Source organism: Myodes glareolus, chromosome 22 (assembly GCF_982192425.1).
Source record: "Myodes glareolus chromosome 22, mMyoGla1.1, whole genome shotgun sequence".
In the NCBI taxonomy this organism is placed as follows: Eukaryota; Metazoa; Chordata; class Mammalia; order Rodentia; family Cricetidae; genus Myodes; species Myodes glareolus.
In genome coordinates this window covers 19,489,038-19,506,502 of record NC_142047.1, presented here as the reverse complement: position 1 = coordinate 19,506,502, position 17,465 = coordinate 19,489,038, and the positions used below count along the sequence as shown (strand labels likewise).

The 17,465-nt window shown below is 45.8% G+C and overlaps 1 protein-coding gene across 2 annotated transcripts in view; it reads left to right on the top strand.

Moving 5' to 3' along the window:
- The first annotated feature begins 4,118 nt into the window (after positions 1–4,118).
- Tox3 (TOX high mobility group box family member 3) overlaps positions 4,119–17,465 on the top strand; it is a 103,499-nt gene continuing 90,152 nt past the window's right edge. For both annotated transcript variants that reach the window (XM_085682036.2, XM_085682035.2), the window contains exon 1: positions 4,119–4,541. In XM_085682036.2, coding sequence (XP_085538162.1) covers positions 4,455–4,541 — 87 coding nt within the window. In that variant the 5' untranslated portion in view covers positions 4,119–4,454. The remainder of the gene's footprint in view (positions 4,542–17,465) is intronic.

The following is a 17,465-nucleotide window of genomic DNA, read 5'->3' as shown; positions in this document are numbered from 1 at the left end:
ATACATTAGCTGTTACTATGGGAATGGAACAGAGACCCGAGAAACTCTGGCCTTGTTAATTTCAATTTGGAGCTGCTGTTAATTTGGCTACATTACATACTGTAAACGGGGATCATAATATTTGGATAGGGCTTTTCATCACCCCAATGCAAGAGAACTAAGCCATATATAATGTCTAGTAGTATCTGTTTCATCTGGCTTACGTGACTTTCAAAAATTCCTAAAAGTCGGATTTCTGGTTACAAAATTCATCAGGTTTTGGTTTAACACAGTCCTCTCTGGTCCTTGCTTAATTTGAGGCCACAGAAAGCAGGGGGAAATTTTTTCACAGTTCTGCTAAGATTTAAAGTTGCTTTCACACTTGTAACATTTGCTTATTTTTTTTCGTTAAAAAATATATTCTTGGATAAATAGAGACAGCAGGCTAATCAAATTAACAGTAATCACCCAAGTCATAGGCAAATCCTGAAGGAATTTCTTTATGCTCAGAAGTTATATTTTGGCTTCACAAGAATTCTTCTACTGTTACTATTTGTGTGTATTTGTTCATGTATGTATATTTTCATGTGTGTTGCTGTGGGGAGTGTGCAGGCCCATCTCTGTGAAAATTAGACCTTGGGTGTTTCAAAAAGGCCATGTACCTTTTTCTTTCTAACAGGGTGTCTCATTGACCCCAGGCTCACCGATGGAGTTAGACTGGCTTCTTACCAAGTCCTAAGATCTTGTCTCTACCTTCCCAGCCCTGTGGTTACAAGTTTTGCTACAACGTCCAGCTTTTTCATGTGGGCTCTGGGAATTGAACTCAGTTCCTCGTGCTTGCAATGCGGGTGCCATGCCAACGGAACCATCCCCACTCCAGTCCTCTGCGGCCCTTCTTAATATATGCTAGCGCTATTCAACATAAACTCAGACCACATTAAAAGGAACTTTTGAAGAAGCTTCTTTAGGTTCAAGGCTAAGCTGGTAGCAGGAAACCTTGGGTATGGGCTGCAGAATGGAAACTGCAGATAGACTAGGAAAAGGGACACCCTATAAAATGCATCACGTCGCAATTGCTGTCAGTACTTTAGAGCCCACTGTCCAGTTTCTAGTGGACAGGCCTCATTTACATCCCCCGGAACTTTTAAAATGAGGTGTCATTATCGATGCAATGAAAAGTTTAATCAAATCAGCTCTAAACGAAACAGTACAACTTCAGTGCTTGTGTCCGCAAAAGCTCCAAGGCATCAGGATGTCTTAGAGTCTCCTCAAGGGAGATTATTCAAGTCAGAGGTCCTGTGTAGTCTTAAATCCCACTGTAGCCAGATGGCCTGCAAAGAATGTTCCAACATTGGGGTGTTTGCTCTTCTTTCCTTTCCTCCTCTTTCTTCCTTGCAAAGTATGTGCCAGGCATGGTCTGCTGTGCTGGGGGTGCCCAGCACCTTGTTCTGTGCGCTAGCTCATCCCCGGAGTCTCGTTTCCAAATGCTCTGAAGACCTAGACCCCAGCACCCTCCAGGCTGGCTATTTGAGAATTTGTCAGATCACTCAATAGCGGCAGTAGCTGTGACATGACAGGATCTCCAGGTGGTTGGATGAGATGAGACCTGTGTGTGCAGGCGCACGTGTTTGTGTGCGTGGTACAGTACATGGTCCCTTCTAAAATCTTTTTTTTCCGGGATTTTGTTCTTATTCGCAAGAGTATCAACAGTGGCTGGCATGTTCTATGTGCTCAAAGGCAGCTGCCAAATGCATAGAGACAGACCCGAAAGGTCAAATGCACGACTTCCCAAATGGCCGGTGACTCTTCATTCTGAAGCCTCAAGCACATCTCAGGTCTCACTGGCCTATTAGCCACGCAACCCCCAACACTTTTTGCTTACCTCTTACCCTAAACTATCAAAAAGTAAGCAGACTTTTGAGTATTGCCTTCTTTCAAAAATTTTCCAAGGAAGTCTCAACATGACAGGGAGAGTCTTCCTAGGAAAAGTTTTAAAAATAGTGGCCAAGGGTGGTATGGGACATAAGCAGGCATTCCTAATTCCTACAGCCTCTCGGGGCAAGGTTCTCAGAGTTTCTGGCAGTGCAACCCACCCACCAGCACATGTAATTCCAGCTCTTGCAGCTAGTGGGATTTCCACCGCAGAGTTTGTGTGTGCCTAATCCTGGGGTCTGATTACAACTCCAGGTTGCTTCTCGCGCTGTAACTTTGATTATACTTTCCTTCATCCTCCATAATCAAGCTCAGATTGCTCCAGATGCATCGGAGAAGGATGTGAGCGTGCAGAGAAAAGCACATCTTCCTGGCCTTTGAGGCTTGCTCCCTTTAAGGCTTGCCGTGGTGGGAAAGTTCTTTTCTGGAACCCTGGATCAGCAATCTGCTTCTGCCCCTTGGTTGGACCCTGCACTAGCCGCCATTGTTAAATACTCCTAGTGAAACTTAAAAGATGTTCTCTTTCGGGACAACAGGTGGCCACTGCAACCTCCAGTTCTGATTGGTGGAAAGGCCACCGGCGCCCAGTGGCCCAGAGAAAGGGCCTCTACTTCTGAGTTTCAAGAACTTACTCAATGGGGTGTTGTCCTGATAATATCTCAGCACACTGCCAATTTGTGCAACCCGCTGGGCCATTAGGGAGCGCCGCTGGGTTGTCAGCATTAAATGGAGACTCAGGAGAGGAGACCAAAGCGTTTTTTTCAGGAGGGGGGATTCGGAGTCAACTCAGGGACAATGTGAGGAGTTGTTCCTTCCCTGAATACACATGACTTTCTAAGTCCCCTCACACACACACACACACACACACACACACACACACACACACACACACTTTCACCTAATTGAAGCCTATTTGTTTTTTTCCTGCTTGGTTCCTGAAATACAGTGTTGAGCGAAGGTACACACAGAGGTGTTACAAGCTGGAGTGTCTACTTTGGAGAACATTCAGAAACCCGTGTAAGTCTGGAAAAGTTTAGGCCCCGGGGCCAGCAAAGTGATCAGGAACCACACTATTAGAGACTTGTCAGTTGAAATATATCAACATCTTTCCCTTGAGTCCTAAGTAGTTCCCTGATAACTGAGCCGGGAAAGGGAGAGCTCACAGCTCCACCAACGTTTTCTTACCACCAAGGCTGAAGGCCAAACTTTCAAATTAACTCAGAGTAATAAAGCCGAGGGTGGTGGTGGTGGTGGTGGTGGTGGTGGAGGGGGGGGGGGGCGCAGGAGGGAGAGAGTGAGGGGAGAGAGAAACGTAGATTAAAGAAAGAGAAAGAAATAAAGAGGGGTGGGAGGGTGGATGCAGCGTGGGCAAGTTAATCACCCAGAACCTTTTAGGAAAAGAGGGACATTTTCTCTTGGAGAGCAGCGAGTGATCCCGCCTAGATCAGTTACTCAAATGCCTTTTAAAAACAAACAAGAGTAAAGAAAATACAAAGAGACCCGACAGGAGCCTTAACCCGGGAAGCTTCAAGTCTGCCTACCTGTGAAAGGTCAGGTCCTAACACCCCTTCTGGAAAATACCACAGGTGTACATGGGGTTCCCTGTCCTGGCTACCAGGAGCTACTTGAGCAGGTTAGTTTCTGGACTGGGTCTACACCGGGAAAACCGGGCATAAGGAGAGGTCCCCACCAGCAAGGACTGGGACAAGAAGGTGGGCACTGGGTCGGGAGTGGCCGGCTAGGGAATGCTAAGGCAGAGGGAAGCGAGGGTCGCACAGGAGGAAAGCGGGACACGAGAGGGGACAATGCTGGAAGCGGCGGGGCGGCCGAGGAGGGCCGGGGAGCGAGGAGAGCGGTGAGGCCGCGGGGACAAAGAGGACCGGGGAGGGAAGGGGTGGGACGGAGAGAGGCCGGGAGAAGGGCGCGCGGTGGCCGGGGCTGCACGGGGCGCGGGGCGGGGCGCGAGCCCGGAGGCGGTCGGCAGCCGAGCGCACCGGCGGGGCGGGCGGCGCGCCAGCTGCCCGGGGTGGGAGGGGCGGAGCGGCGGCGGCGCGGGGAGGGGACCGGCGGCGGCAGGAGGGGGAGCGGCAGGGGAGGGGCCGGGCCCCTTGTCTCCGCGGCTCCTCGGCTCAGTCCGCCCGGGGAGGAGGAGCGGGGCCAGCCGCCGCCGCCGCCGCCGCCGCCGCCGCCGCCGTCCCAGCCTCTCCGCGCACCTGAGCTCGCCGGCCGCCTCGGGTCCCCGCGCTGCGCCCTGTGCCCTGGGCGCCCGGCCCGTGCGCAGCCAGCCTCGGTGTCCCGGTGGGGCGCGTCCCCCGGGCCGCCTCCCGCTCTCCCGCGGCTCGCGTGGCCTCGCCTTTGTGTGCGGCGGCCGCAGCTCCCGGGCTCGTCGGCGGCCCCCGCGCGACACCCCTCCAGTCCCACGACCCGTGCGCTGTCCCCGGGCGCCCCCGGCCGGGCGTCCTCGACGGTGGATCGCGCGGCCGCAAGGAGGCGGGTAGCGGCCCCGGCGAGCTCCAGCCTCGGCCCCCGGCCCCGGCCCCGGCATGGATGTGAGGTTCTACCCCGCGGCGGCCGGGGACCCCGCTGGCCTGGACTTCGCGCAGTGCCTGGGGTACTACGGCTACAGCAAGGTGACCGGGCCGGGGGCGGGGGCCACCTCTCCATCCCGGGCGCGTCCCGCCTAGCCCGCTGTACTTTCTTTTCTATCTTTTCTCCCCGTACGCTGGTTTCTTGGTGCGTCTTCGTCTCTGATCAACTCTCCTCGTCTTCTCTTTCTGTCTCCTTCCCACCCACCTTTTTTGTCCCTCTGCTGGCGCTCCCTCTGCCCTCCTGGTCCCCTCCCCCGCTCCCCCCAAAGCTGTGCGAAGCTCAGTCCCGGCACTGAGCTGAGCCTCGCGCGTGAGTCATTGTAGATGTTATTAGTAAACACGATTGCAGCACCTCTGCTATGTGTGCGTGTGTATGGGGGGCACGCCACGTAGGGGTCCCGGAGCTCGTGGTTCAGAGACCTCCTCCTTCTTGCCGTAGCCCATCTCATTTAACCCATCCAGTCAGAAGCTTCTCCCGGGTTCTCAGGGAAAGAGAGGAACAAACTTTAGAGAGTGCCCGGGTCCCGGGTCTGGGTCTGGGAAGCCTGAAGTTGTAGGACCCCAGCAGGTGCCCTTTACTTCCTTCTCTCTAGAGTGCTCTCTCTCTGGTCTACCGGACGAAGATACTCGCCGCTCCCGAGTTAGCTCAAAGAACTTATCGTGTTTTATTTTTTATTTTTGGCGGTGGCCGTTTTGCAGCTTCACACCACGCCCCAGAGTCACCCCATTTTTTGCACTTCTCCTCGTATTAACTCCAGGAGCGAGAGATTCGGGTGACCATAGGCGGACTTTGGACCTAGTCGGTGGGCTTTGAGGACCCGGGTTGTCTACCTTTCCTAAACTCCCACCACCGAGCTTTGAGATGTAACCCCGAGGGCGAGATTCAGAGAAAGAGCCTTTTGAATGTGTTTTTCTTTTCCCTTCCCCCGCTCCTCCCTCCCCCTCCGACTTTTCTTTCAAATCCTAGTTTGTTTATGATTGCTTGGATAACAGAGGAGGAAATACGGAGGCAGCTGAAAGAAAGGTGCAATACAAAACTAATGAATAGATAGCAGGAAGAGGAGGGATTGTGTCTAGAGTCCGGACAGTTGGCTGTGCCCCTGGCTGATGGAGGTCCTCTGCCTTATTGTTTATACCCCTCTCCCAACTCCAGTGCTAAAGTTTGCAAAAGACCATCGGAGTCTCACTGACTCTCCCTCTGTGTCGTGGTGGGTACCCCTGAGCCAGGCACTCTGGGCCCTTCCAGTAACTATAGGACGAGGGACTTAGTGTTTTTAGTTCAGTGGTGGTACCCATTCATACTCTTCCAAAATCTGAGGAGAATGCCTTAAGCGTCGAAAGCAAGGCAAGGAAAGGCCGAAGGCTGTAGCCGGAGTAAAGGATCGCTTTCTGTCGTCTGGTTTTGGATTTACTCAGGTTATTAAATGCTTTAAAAAGTCCCCCATGTATGCTCAGTCAGGGACTTAGGCAGCCTAATTAAGTATGTAGTGTTTCTGAGAATCCGCCTAATTGTTCCAGTGGGCTATTACTTATCTCCTCAGAGCGCAGCCAGGGTAGGCAATCCTCCTGTAGACTGGGCATGCTCTTATTTTTGGAAGCCATTACCTTGTCTAATGTAACTACTTCTTTCTCTGATTTAAGATCAGCAACACTCGAATGACATCCAAATAGAAACCTATTGTATTAAGCCAGTCACTGCCATGCATGGCAAATCTCTGTTCACTGGGATCCCAAGGGTTTCAAGGGACTGAAGAAATTGTGGGGGGTGTGTGTGTGTGTATCTCCTTTTTATTTTCTGAGAAGGGTTATTCTGAGTCAATTTAAACCCAGAAGCTGATTTCAGGGCGGGCATATAAAGCTTGAAATCAGACAGTATTTGTCTAGCTGCCGGGTCAACTTTATCAGTGGGGAAGCAAGCTCATTTGGCGTCTCTTTCTGAATTCTGCAATGGCCCCGAAATAGCTTGCTCTTAGGAGTTCAGATGATAGGAAGGACTGGAGGGAGCCTACTTATGGAAGTTGGAATCAGCGTTGGGAGGGGTCAAATTGTACTTACTCTCTAGGTGTGTTTGCTTTGGCTTGTTTACAGGTAAAAATGTAAGTACCTTTAGACTGAGCCACAGGTCACATATAGTATTCCTGTATTCTTCATTTCTGGTGTGGGGTAAGAAAGAAGCCAGTTTTATTCCTCACAATTTATCTTTGTACAGAGAACGTAGCAGAAGAGGAAGTATTAACTTTATGAGCACAGACCAGCAAGAGCTAATTCACAGCTAACTTGCATCTGAAGTGGTGTTTGCCGTACAGAGTAGATTTATTGAAGATGTAAAGCAGCGTCCAGAGACAGGCGTTTGCTTCATCTGAAAGTACCTGGAATTGATTCACCTTTCTTAAGGCTTGACTTTTGAAGGCGTGTATTATCTTTCTGAGGGAGAAATGATGGATTACAAAAATGTATGTTTCTGCCTTTTTCTTGTTTTAATGACCATCTGGGAAACTTCAGAAGGAAGCGAACTATCGGTGCCAGAGCTTCCCAAGTGAAACACTCTGGCTTATCTCCCCATTTATTTACAAGCCGTGGATAATAGGGCTCCATTCATTTCTCCTTTTAACAAATGACCAGAGCCCTTTGTGTAAATTATATGCGAGTGTATTATCTTTACGTTCTGTGAGTATATGGGTCCCTTTTCAATGTCAGCACTCATGAAAGTATACTGTCTCTGGAAAATGGATGAAAGGCTTTGGAGGGTTCAAAAGTCATTGCAAGTTGGAGAATCACTTCAAATAAAATATAGCCAGGATCATTAAAATCAGTTAATAATTCATGAATCAGCCGCTGAGGTATAAACTTAAAGCCATGTCTGTTTTCTAAGGACTAATTTTCATTTTAATTTCAATCCACTGTTAGAACGTTTATTTATTTATTTTTTTATGATGTGACTAGCAAATTGAACTAAAACCTGTATTTTAAAAAGGGAAAAAAGGTCATTATGTTATTCAAGTGAGTTGGTGACCCACTGACTAATCCGGAGTTTTCCCTTGGGTTTAGTTAATTTTATTTTACCAGCAAGACAGTAACACATAAAAATACCAGTTGAAATGACGTTGTTGTGAGTCTGCTGTCTCTGAATAAGATCGTATATCTAACATGGTTGTGAGATAAAATAATTCAGGTTAATAGTGAACTCGAACTGACCTCTGCTTGATTTGCTTAATACTTTTAGCGTTTTGTTTCCTTGGCAAAACATGGCTTTTTACATTTATGTAGATTAAGGCCTCAACCCTAAGCTTTGCTTTCTTCTTTTTATGTGTGTTTTTATTGATCACCCGTACTTAATTAAGACATACTCTTGCTTGTCTTTTCATTCCATCTCATTGGTCTCTATTCTGGCTACCTTGAAGGGTAAGAGACTGAAGGCTAGTTTGTTTCTTGCCTCTCTTCTTGGGTACCATGTTTTTGAATTGAAAACTTACTGAGAGGAGATTTTGATGGAGATTTCCTAGATCAATATCTTATCCTTTCATGAGGTAACTTACTTTATTTCTAGGATCTGGAGTATGAGGCTGTTGAATTTTGAAAACTCATTGAGATATTTCCATATCCTTCCATGACAGGTCTTAAAATGAAATATCAAAGCCACATGATAGGAGAGAAGTAGATTTTTTAAAAGAGTTCCTCTCAGGGGTCATACACTTAGATGTTTGTAGGTTCAGACAGTGGACCCACGTGAGGACAGGGTTTGTGATAAGCTGAAAACACCACCCATTTAAAGTCATAGCCTTGCTCAGCATCAGCTAGACTATCACCATGGCAACAGTTGGACCCTGTAATCCGTATTTTACAGTTCTCTTTTTAAGAGAATGATAATCTGGATTTTCATGTGAAATAGCCATAGTTTTGAAAGGTGACAGTAAATTGAGTAATTAGAATAATTGCGCCAACCTATCATAGTCTACTTTTGTGTTCCTTTGGTCTTAGACTGGTTCATAAGCAGAATAGGACTCAAAGAATTTTTTCTTTTTGGTAAGTCTTTTGTCGTTAATGTTCAATTATATGGGACACTTTATTCCCCTGTTCAACAGTGTGGTCAGTGTAGTGCTGGAGTGGACATGGGCAAAGACCTGGGTGTTGTGACAATTGTAAAGTTGACTAGATTTTGTGCAGAGTGCGTGTTAGTATGTACAATTATTGTCTGGGCAACCCTCTACATCATATCAGACATTAACACAAGCCATGTCCCGAATTCCGTGTCATATGGTATGATAGTGTATCTGGGTTGATGTTGATCAGTTGTAGTATGTATGCATTTTGTAGACATTTGATTATGTACTTGTTTTAATTTTATTGCTTGCTTGATATCCTCCTCCCTGCAACGTTGAACATTTTTTACAGGCCATTGAAAAGCTTACAGTCCAAGTTGTCTGGCTTATAGTGACGAAGGGATAAAGTAGCCCAGTGGTCTCAAAGTAGAGGTCTACATACTCTTCATCTGGTCACCCCAAACAGTGGGAAGCTAAACTGAACCCTCTGCTCAGTAGGGACAAGCATATAGTTAGGCCAGGAAAATTAATCTAGGGATTTTAGATTAAGCCGATGGATGTATGTGGTCACAGTGTTCAAAGAATGTTGCTATTTCTGTGCCATCCTCCTGCAGGGCACAAGCTCAGCTGGAAGTTGAAGCCACTTGAAGAGTTACTTTATTTAATCACCACAGTATTTAAAAGAAATAAAACACCCTCAGTTAGTTGTCTGTTTCTAAAATAATCGTTGCATATAATTTTTTTTGTTTTTGTCGTGTGTATTTTAGAAATAGTCACAAATTTGTTAGCACTCAGTCTGTGGCCAGGCATATTCTGGAAGCACTTCTGAGGGGTGTTAGCGCCAAACACAGTTTACTTGGCCCTCCATATTCCTCTCGGGCTGTGAGATGAGGTTTGGTGTTTGAAGGCTTTCATTGCAAGGAGATCTCATTAAACAAGAAAGAACTCGCACAGAAATCAAGTGAAATAAGGTTACTGCCATTGGAGAAATTACAGATCGAATGTGTTCCTTGGTCAGTCAGTAGCGGAGGAGATGGTAGATGTTGTCAGGTGGTAGAGGAGATGGCAGATGGTTGTCAGGTGGAGGAGGAGATGGCAGATGGTTGTCAGGTGGTGGAGGAGATGGTAGATGTTGTCAGGTGGTGGAGGAGATGGTAGGTGTTGTCAAGCGGTGGAGGAGATGGTAGATGTTGTCAGGACGTGGAGGAGATGGTAGATGTTGTCAGGTGGAGGAGGAGATGGTAGATGTTGTCAGGTAGTGGAGGAGATGATAGATGTTGTCATGTGGTGGAGGAGATGGTAGATGTTGTCAGGTAAAGGAGATGGTAGATGTTGTCAAGTGGTGGAGGAGATGATAGATGTTGTCAGGTGGTGGAGGAGAAGGCAGATGTTGTCAGGTGGTGGAGGAGGAGATGGTAGATGTTGTCAGGCGGTGGAGGAGATGGTAGATGTTGTCAGGTGGTGGAGGAGGAGAAGACAGATGTTGTCAGGTGGTGGAGGAGATGGTAGATGTTGTCAGGTGGAGGAGATGGTAGATGTTGTCAGGTGGAGGAGATGGTAGATGTTGTCAGGTGGAGGAGATGGTAGATGTTGTCAGGCGGTGGAGGAGATGGTAGATGTTGTCAGGTGGAGGAGAAGATGGCAGATGGTTGTCAGGTGGTGGAGGAGAAGGCAGATGTTGTCAGGTGGTGGAGGAGGAGATGGTAGATGTTGTCAGGCGGTGGAGGAGATTGTAGGTGTTGTCAGGTGGTGGAGGAGGAGAAGGCAGATGTTGTCAGGTGGTGGAGGAGATGGTAGATGTTGTCAGGTGGAGGAGATGTTAGATGTTGTCAGGCGGTGGAGGAGATGGTAGATGTTGTCAGGTGGAGGAGAAGATGGCAGATGGTTGTCAGGTGGTGGAGGAGATGGTAGATGTTGTCAGGTGGTAGAGAAGGAGATGGTTGATGGTTGTCAGAACGTGGAGGAGATGGTAGATGTTGTCATGTGGAGGAGATGGTAGATGTTGTCAGGACGTGGAGGAGATGGCAGATGTCAGGTGGAGGAGATGGTAGATATTGTCAGGCGGTGGAGATGGTAGATGTTGTCAGGCGGTGGAGAAGATGGTAGATGTTGTTAGGTGGTGGAGGAGATGGTAGATGTTGTCAGGTGGAGGAGATGGTAGATGTTGTCAGGTGGAGGAGATGGTAGATGTTGTCAGGTGGAGGAGATGGTAGATGTTGTCAGGTGGTAGAGGAGATGGTAGATGTTGTCAGGTGGAAGAGATGGTAGATGTTGTCAGGCGGTAGAGAAGGAGATGGTTGATGGTTGTCAGGCGGTGGAGGAGATGGTAGATGTTGTCATGTGGAGGAGATGGTAGATGTTGTCAGGACGTGGAGGAGATGGCAGATGTCAGGTGGAGGAGATGGTAGATGTTGTCAGGTGGAGGAGATGGTAGATGTTATCAGGCGGTGGAGGAGATGGTAGATATTGTCAGGCGGTGGAGATGGTAGATGTTGTCAGGCGGTGGAGAGGATGGTAGATGTTGTTAGGTGGTGGAGGAGATGGTAGATGTTGTCAGGTGGAGGAGATGGTAGATGTTGTCAGGTGGAGGAGATGGTAGATGTTGTCAGGTGGTAGAGGAGATGGTAGATGTTGTCAGGTGGAGGAGATGGTAGATGTTGTCAGGCGGTAGAGGAGATGGTAGAAGGAATGGTGTGACCATTTTGTGGAGCAGTATTCCTCTGTCTTCCCCCACACTAGGATCATCCAAGGAACTTGTTAGGAAACTGGCTTTGGGATTTCACTCCTAGAAACTCTGATTCCTGGGTTAGTTTTGGAGGAAAACTAAAGCTGACATTGGATATTGTGGTGGAATATTCCCACCAACACATGTGCTGGGATTCAAGAAAGAGTTCAGAGTGAGAAACCAAAATGGGAGTCTTTATGCAAAAAAGTAGAGGAAATGGATTTGATTTCTTCGGAAGTGAGGAGGTAGGAGATGGGACGTGCCGTGACCTTGAGGGCTAGGAAACAGTTTTAACACAATCCTTCACATAGTGAAGCTGTCATTTAGGAAGTACTATGTGAACTATGCTCACTTAGAACTCCTGTCAAATTCATGGTTAATGAAGAAAATCATTGTGTGTGTGTGTGTGTGTGTGTGTGTGTGTGTGTGTGTGTGTCCATGTCCATGTCCATGCTGTGCACATGGAAATTCCGAGGACAGCCTGTGGGAGTTGATTCTCTCCCTCAACCATGTTGGGTCTGAAGTCATGAACTTAGGCCATCAAACTTGTGTGACAAGCACCTTTACCCAATGAGCCAGTTCTTTATTGTAATAATTGTGGGGGAAAACCAGAGTACTTACGGCGTTTCAGCTTGATGACACATCATTTATACATTTGATCGTTATTTAGTGGGAAACACCTTTAAATAGTTATTACTAATGAGCGGTGATGTAAAGCTTGCAGTAATTGAAAACACTACCATTCACGAAGGAAAACATTTCATTTTCTTATGAAATGTACTTTTACAGTGGATTTCTGTGAGCTATAAATGGTGAATTTTAAGGGTCTTAGAGAATATCTTTCAGATTGGTTGTTAAAGAGAGATTTCCTTTTTGCTAAGTGTACTTTTAAGTTCAAATATGTTTCGAAGGTATATTAGGGTCTCTTAGAAAACGAACAAAAATTATGTTGAAAAATAAGTACCAGAGGCTTTTATTCAAGGTGTCCCTGAGCTTCTGGTATTTTTTTTTTAAATCTCCTGTGGTGGTAGATCATTTCATTTCCTTTGTTTCCTAGGTTTGTGTCTTTAATCCCTTCCCCAGGGAGGCCATAGTCTCTTAAAGTGTATTCTGTGACTATGTAAGACATATAAGCTACTGAAAAATTCTCCTTAATCTTAACTTAATTTTACTTTGCTTATTAAAGAATACTTTGAATGTTCTGATAATCCAGAAGTTAATAGGCCAATATCAAGACACATTGGGGTTCCACATACTTTAGTAATGTGGGACTTACGTTTTCAGAGGTGCCAGATCTTAAACTGGTCCCTTCTATTCCAAATATGGTCATTTTAATGTGACCTCATCTTTATGAGCTCAGTTGTTTATATAGGAGATTGGTACTAAAGATGATGGTGTGGGTGATTTTTCAAGCTGATTTAAAATTGACTTAGAATAAATAGTTATATTAGAATGTGAGATTTCCCTCATGATTCCTACAGCTAATTTATAACGGGCCAAGGATTTGCTTGGGAATGATAAAGGTCCTACAGTTTCTTTAAAACTGTTGTAGGAAGTTAATAACAGAAGTCCCCCCACCTAAAAAAAAAAATCCTAACTGACTTGCATACCCTTACAATACATGCCTGCTTTGCTTGTAGAAAAGGTTGGGAGTAAGTCTAGAAGTATTGACCCATTAACAAATATGCCACCACATCTCTGCCCTTTCATGCCTGCTTCTTTAATGAAGAATTTGCAGTTTTCTTTTTGGCTTCTTAAAAAAAAATTCTAATGAAAGAGTTTAATGGAGACATGGTTAAAAGAATTGTATTATTTAAAAATCCTTTGGGTTGCAAGTGAGAACAAGTTACCCAGCTGAGTTAAGGCAGCTGGAATTGTCGCTTATGTTTCAGGCACAGTTAGAGCCAGAGTCACAAAGGACACCAGAGGACTGTCTTATCACTTCTTCTTTCCTGTGTTTGGCTTTTAAAGTCAGCTATTCCCACTGCAGGGCTGTGTGAAGATGGCCATCAGTGGCTCATGGATCCAATCTCAGTGGATAGACTCTGGCCCTAGGCCCAGAGTCATGTGGCATCTCAGGAGGGCATTCACATATCATTTCCCTTGAGACCATGTGGTGACCCACATGGCTGAAGAGCGGGGAGCCTTCTTGATTCCTGTGTGAAAAAGCAAACAGCGTCTATCACAAGACTGGCGTTGGAGATAGGGTGAAAATGAATGTTTCTGTAGATGCCAACTTGGGTGATGCTTGATGCAGAAGAAGATTTGTATTATCGTGCTGGTGATTATGTCTGGAGACCAGAGTGAGCCCGTGCTTATGTAATGCACTGTGTGTGTGTGTGTGTGTGTGTGTGTGTGTGTGTGTGTGCGCGCGTGCACACGCACATATATACATAATATACATAATACATATCTTGACTATTTGTCTATATATTATATATTTGTACATATATTTGTGTGCATATATACATGTATGTCATTTGTATTAGGTGTGAACTTCTTGTTATTTGCTGAGAATAGATGTGGCTTGCTTTCAAGAGGGTTCTAGTGTGGCTGGGCGCAGGTCTTAAAGTATGTGTGTGTGAATATGTAATTATAATTATGACAGAGATTCTAGGCTGCACATTGTGGAAGAAGGTTCTACAGGCATGGTGCTGTATTCAGGTAGGACGGCTCATGGGGGCTCTCAGGTGTAGAGTGGATAATGAGTAAAATGTGGTTTGAGAGAGTGAGAGAATTCTAGGGAGAATTTGCTGCATGAACCTAAATATGGGCAAAAGTACGTTTAGAGGCTTGCATAGGTTGGCTCCACAGGATAAATATGGAGATGATTCTCATCTTTCTGAGGTGGGAGATGTGGTTTGTTAAGACCATGTTATGGACCGTGTTATGGAGGCACTAGAATGTCTGGGGAAAGTCCAAGATTTTATTTAGTAGGTTCTAATAGAGTGAAGTATGTATGTATGTATGCACACATGTATATTCCTATGTGTTTATAGATATGCATGCAGGCAGAGGATGAAACTTGAAGGGGGCCCTAATGAGAAGATACTTTCAAGGCAGCCTATGAGAATATCTGAGGAAGATGGAGGAGGGTGTGAGCCTTAAAGGGTACCGTTGAGTGAAGAGTCAAAGTGAGCTTAGCCTTGCACAAAGGCTTCCTAACCCCTGAGAAGAAAAGGAAGACAGCGGTGTTTATGTAGCATATTGGCGCACCCAGTTGAGTAGAAACGATGAGAGGAAAGGAGGAAGAGATACCCAAAGGCAGACAGAAGGGTGGATAGTGTTGTGTTGTGTGTTCTGATTGACAAGCTCAGGATCTATCTTTGCCTAATTCTGTTTCACTTCTTCCCCTTATTGTCCTTCTTGCTTTGTGTGTCCTGGACCACACCAGCCTTCATGTCACCTTACCGTGTCTAGAACCATTTCCCACTCTAGACTTTCTAGTTCTTCACTTCCTCAACCCTTTGATGTCCAAATATGATCTTCCAATATAGCCTAACCACCCGAAAATACCCTAGCATCTAAAATGCTTCATTCCCATCCTTCCAGTTAGGACCCTAGTGATTCTGTATAATTTTATTCGTAATATGCAATTTAATTGCTTGAATTCTTGTCTATTTATTCTCATTGAAATTTGAACTCCTTTAGATGGGGGGCGGTGTCTGTGAACAGTACTTTTTACGCTAAAGAAAATGTGATAAGTCATGAGAAAGATATGAATAAAATACTGTTGAACAGATATGATTGTAGTTTAATCTTGGAATATACATGTATTGGACCCACCACATGCTGGAATGGAATGGAAACATAGACGAGAAGACCCACTTGGTCTAGTTTTTAAGGAGATGCTGGTCTGCAATGGTAATGATTTGCTTCAAAGCTTTTAAATTCAAATCTTATGTATAATCTTCTGTGTCAGTAATTTATGTGTTCATGGCAGGGACAGAGCAATGGACATGCAGGTGACTTGATGGTGAATTTTGCTGAGGTAGCAACAATAGAAAAGCAGGAATGGAAGGAACTGATCTTAAACGAAGCTGGCCAAGGAATGACCAAGGAAAGGATAGCCTTTGTGCATGCCCAGGGGAATGTAATCAGAAAAACCAAGGAGCAGAAGCGAAAGTTGTATAGCAGTGGATTAAGTGACCCAAGCATTTACTTCTGTCCATCATAGTCAAGTCTAGGAGGAAATAGTTCAGGGATCCTATGGGGCATCATAGACACCTAGGAACCAGGGTGCTCTGGCTAGCATGAGTCTTGTCTTCCTGGTTCAAGGTGGAGTTGCCAGTAGTCAGTCCAGCAGGAAGGAGGAGGCCAAAGGGAGCTTCCAGAAGCTGCCGTACAAATAGTTTCCTTATAGTTCGTTGGACAGGCTGAGTCAGTTGTCCACCTGTGGTGACTGAATTCCCAGAAGTCTATACTGCTGCTGGCCACGTGATCAAGCTTAAGCACCCCATCGTTATAGAAGGAGTAAGTGCACGAGAAGACATGGAGATTGGCCGGTATGTGGGATGAGTTCCAGGTGAGAGGTCCTAGACCTACTTCTTGGGTCTTTGCAAATTGAGATCGTGTGCAGTGGTCCAGTTTTCTGCACAATTTTGTTGCCGTTTGCTTCTTGGAAAACCTGTGGTGAAAAGTGCATTGTTCCAAGATGGAAGTTCTTAAGTTCTTTCTTCAGCGTGGGCATTTTATTTTGGGCCTGCTTAAAATATCCAGTAATTTATGTTCTTCTTCGCCGAAACTGCAAATCATCATGTCCTAATTTTAATTGATTACCTATATTTCTGGCCCACATTTCTCTTCTTTTCAAAATACGTATTCAAGTTTTATAATGCTGTTTCTCAAGTCCCAGTGTAGGTAAGCAAGCTTTGAGTAGTAATCATTCTCGATGTTTTGAAGCCTGCGATTTTGAAAGGTTTTATCAAACCCAGTTTGCTGCTGACTCCTGTATCCACATATCTGCCCAAACCCCCTTTCTGCACAAACCCCCAGACCTGAATATCCCTTCACCCCACTCAACCTACTGGTCCTTTACTCTCATCTTGACCCTGTACCCTTAACTGTCAGACTTGTTAGCCATCTGCCTTCTAGCACTTCTGTTGACTCGCTCCTGAATATCTTTTCTCCGAAGAATTGTTCAAACACATAATCTTTACCGAGAGTCCCACACAGATCCCCTTTATCCCATCCTCTGCCTCCTCCTGGACCACTTCTCTTCCTCTCTAAGTTGCTGGGACTGGAACTGTCTACTTCGGTGAGCTCTCAACGCTATTTCAGTCTTCCTTAGTCCTGCAAGAACATGGAATGCCACTTTCAGGGAAGGTATTATTCAAACCCCAGAGTTCTACCTTCTGATTATTTAGGCCGTCTTGTCGTCTTGTCCCTCTGTGCCTACTTCCTTCATTCCTAGATCCTGATGCTGTATATCTGGATGCTTCTGGTAACTGCTTCTTTGCCGCTTGTCTCCTGTTTCTCCTCATCTTCCCAGAGACTGTGACTGTTCATATCAAGCTTGGCTTTGTTTTCATTTGCCTCCGTATTAAAAAACAAAATAAACCAACAACAGCAAAACTTTTGTAGGGATCTTTGTGCTTTTCATTGGTCCCTTTCTGATACTTGTATCAGTTATCTGTGGCTGTGTAACAAACAGTTTCTAAGTATACTCTGACTTTTGATTCTATAGATCAGCTGTCTAGGCTCTGCTCAGCAGGGCAGGTTTTATTTTCCTCTGAGCCTTCTTGTGTGTACTCACTGTGGAGCTGCCAGGATACTTTGTTTTTGGAGGGCATCTGGTGGTCTGTGAGGGACCTTGTTTTTTTGCTCTCCCCTACCACAGTGTGATGGTTTGGGTTTGTTTTTTATGGTGGCTTCCTGAGAGGGCTGGGGCTGGGGCTGAGAAATGTCACGTAACACCTTCTGTCATATTCTGTGGACTAGAGTGAGTCACTGGGCTAGCCCAGATTCCAGAGAAGAGGAAATAGATTCCATTTATGATTGACAGAGAAACAAAATTATCTTACACAAGAACATGGCTACAGAAGTGTACAGAACCCTTGTGTAATCTACCTCAGGCCTCATATCTATATCTCCCACTTAGCCTCAGATTCCTTTCTGCCTCTTTACACTGAATTAATTCCTTCCTTCCTTTCCTACTCCCTCTCCTCCCTTCCTTCCTCTCTCTATCCCTTCCTCTCACCG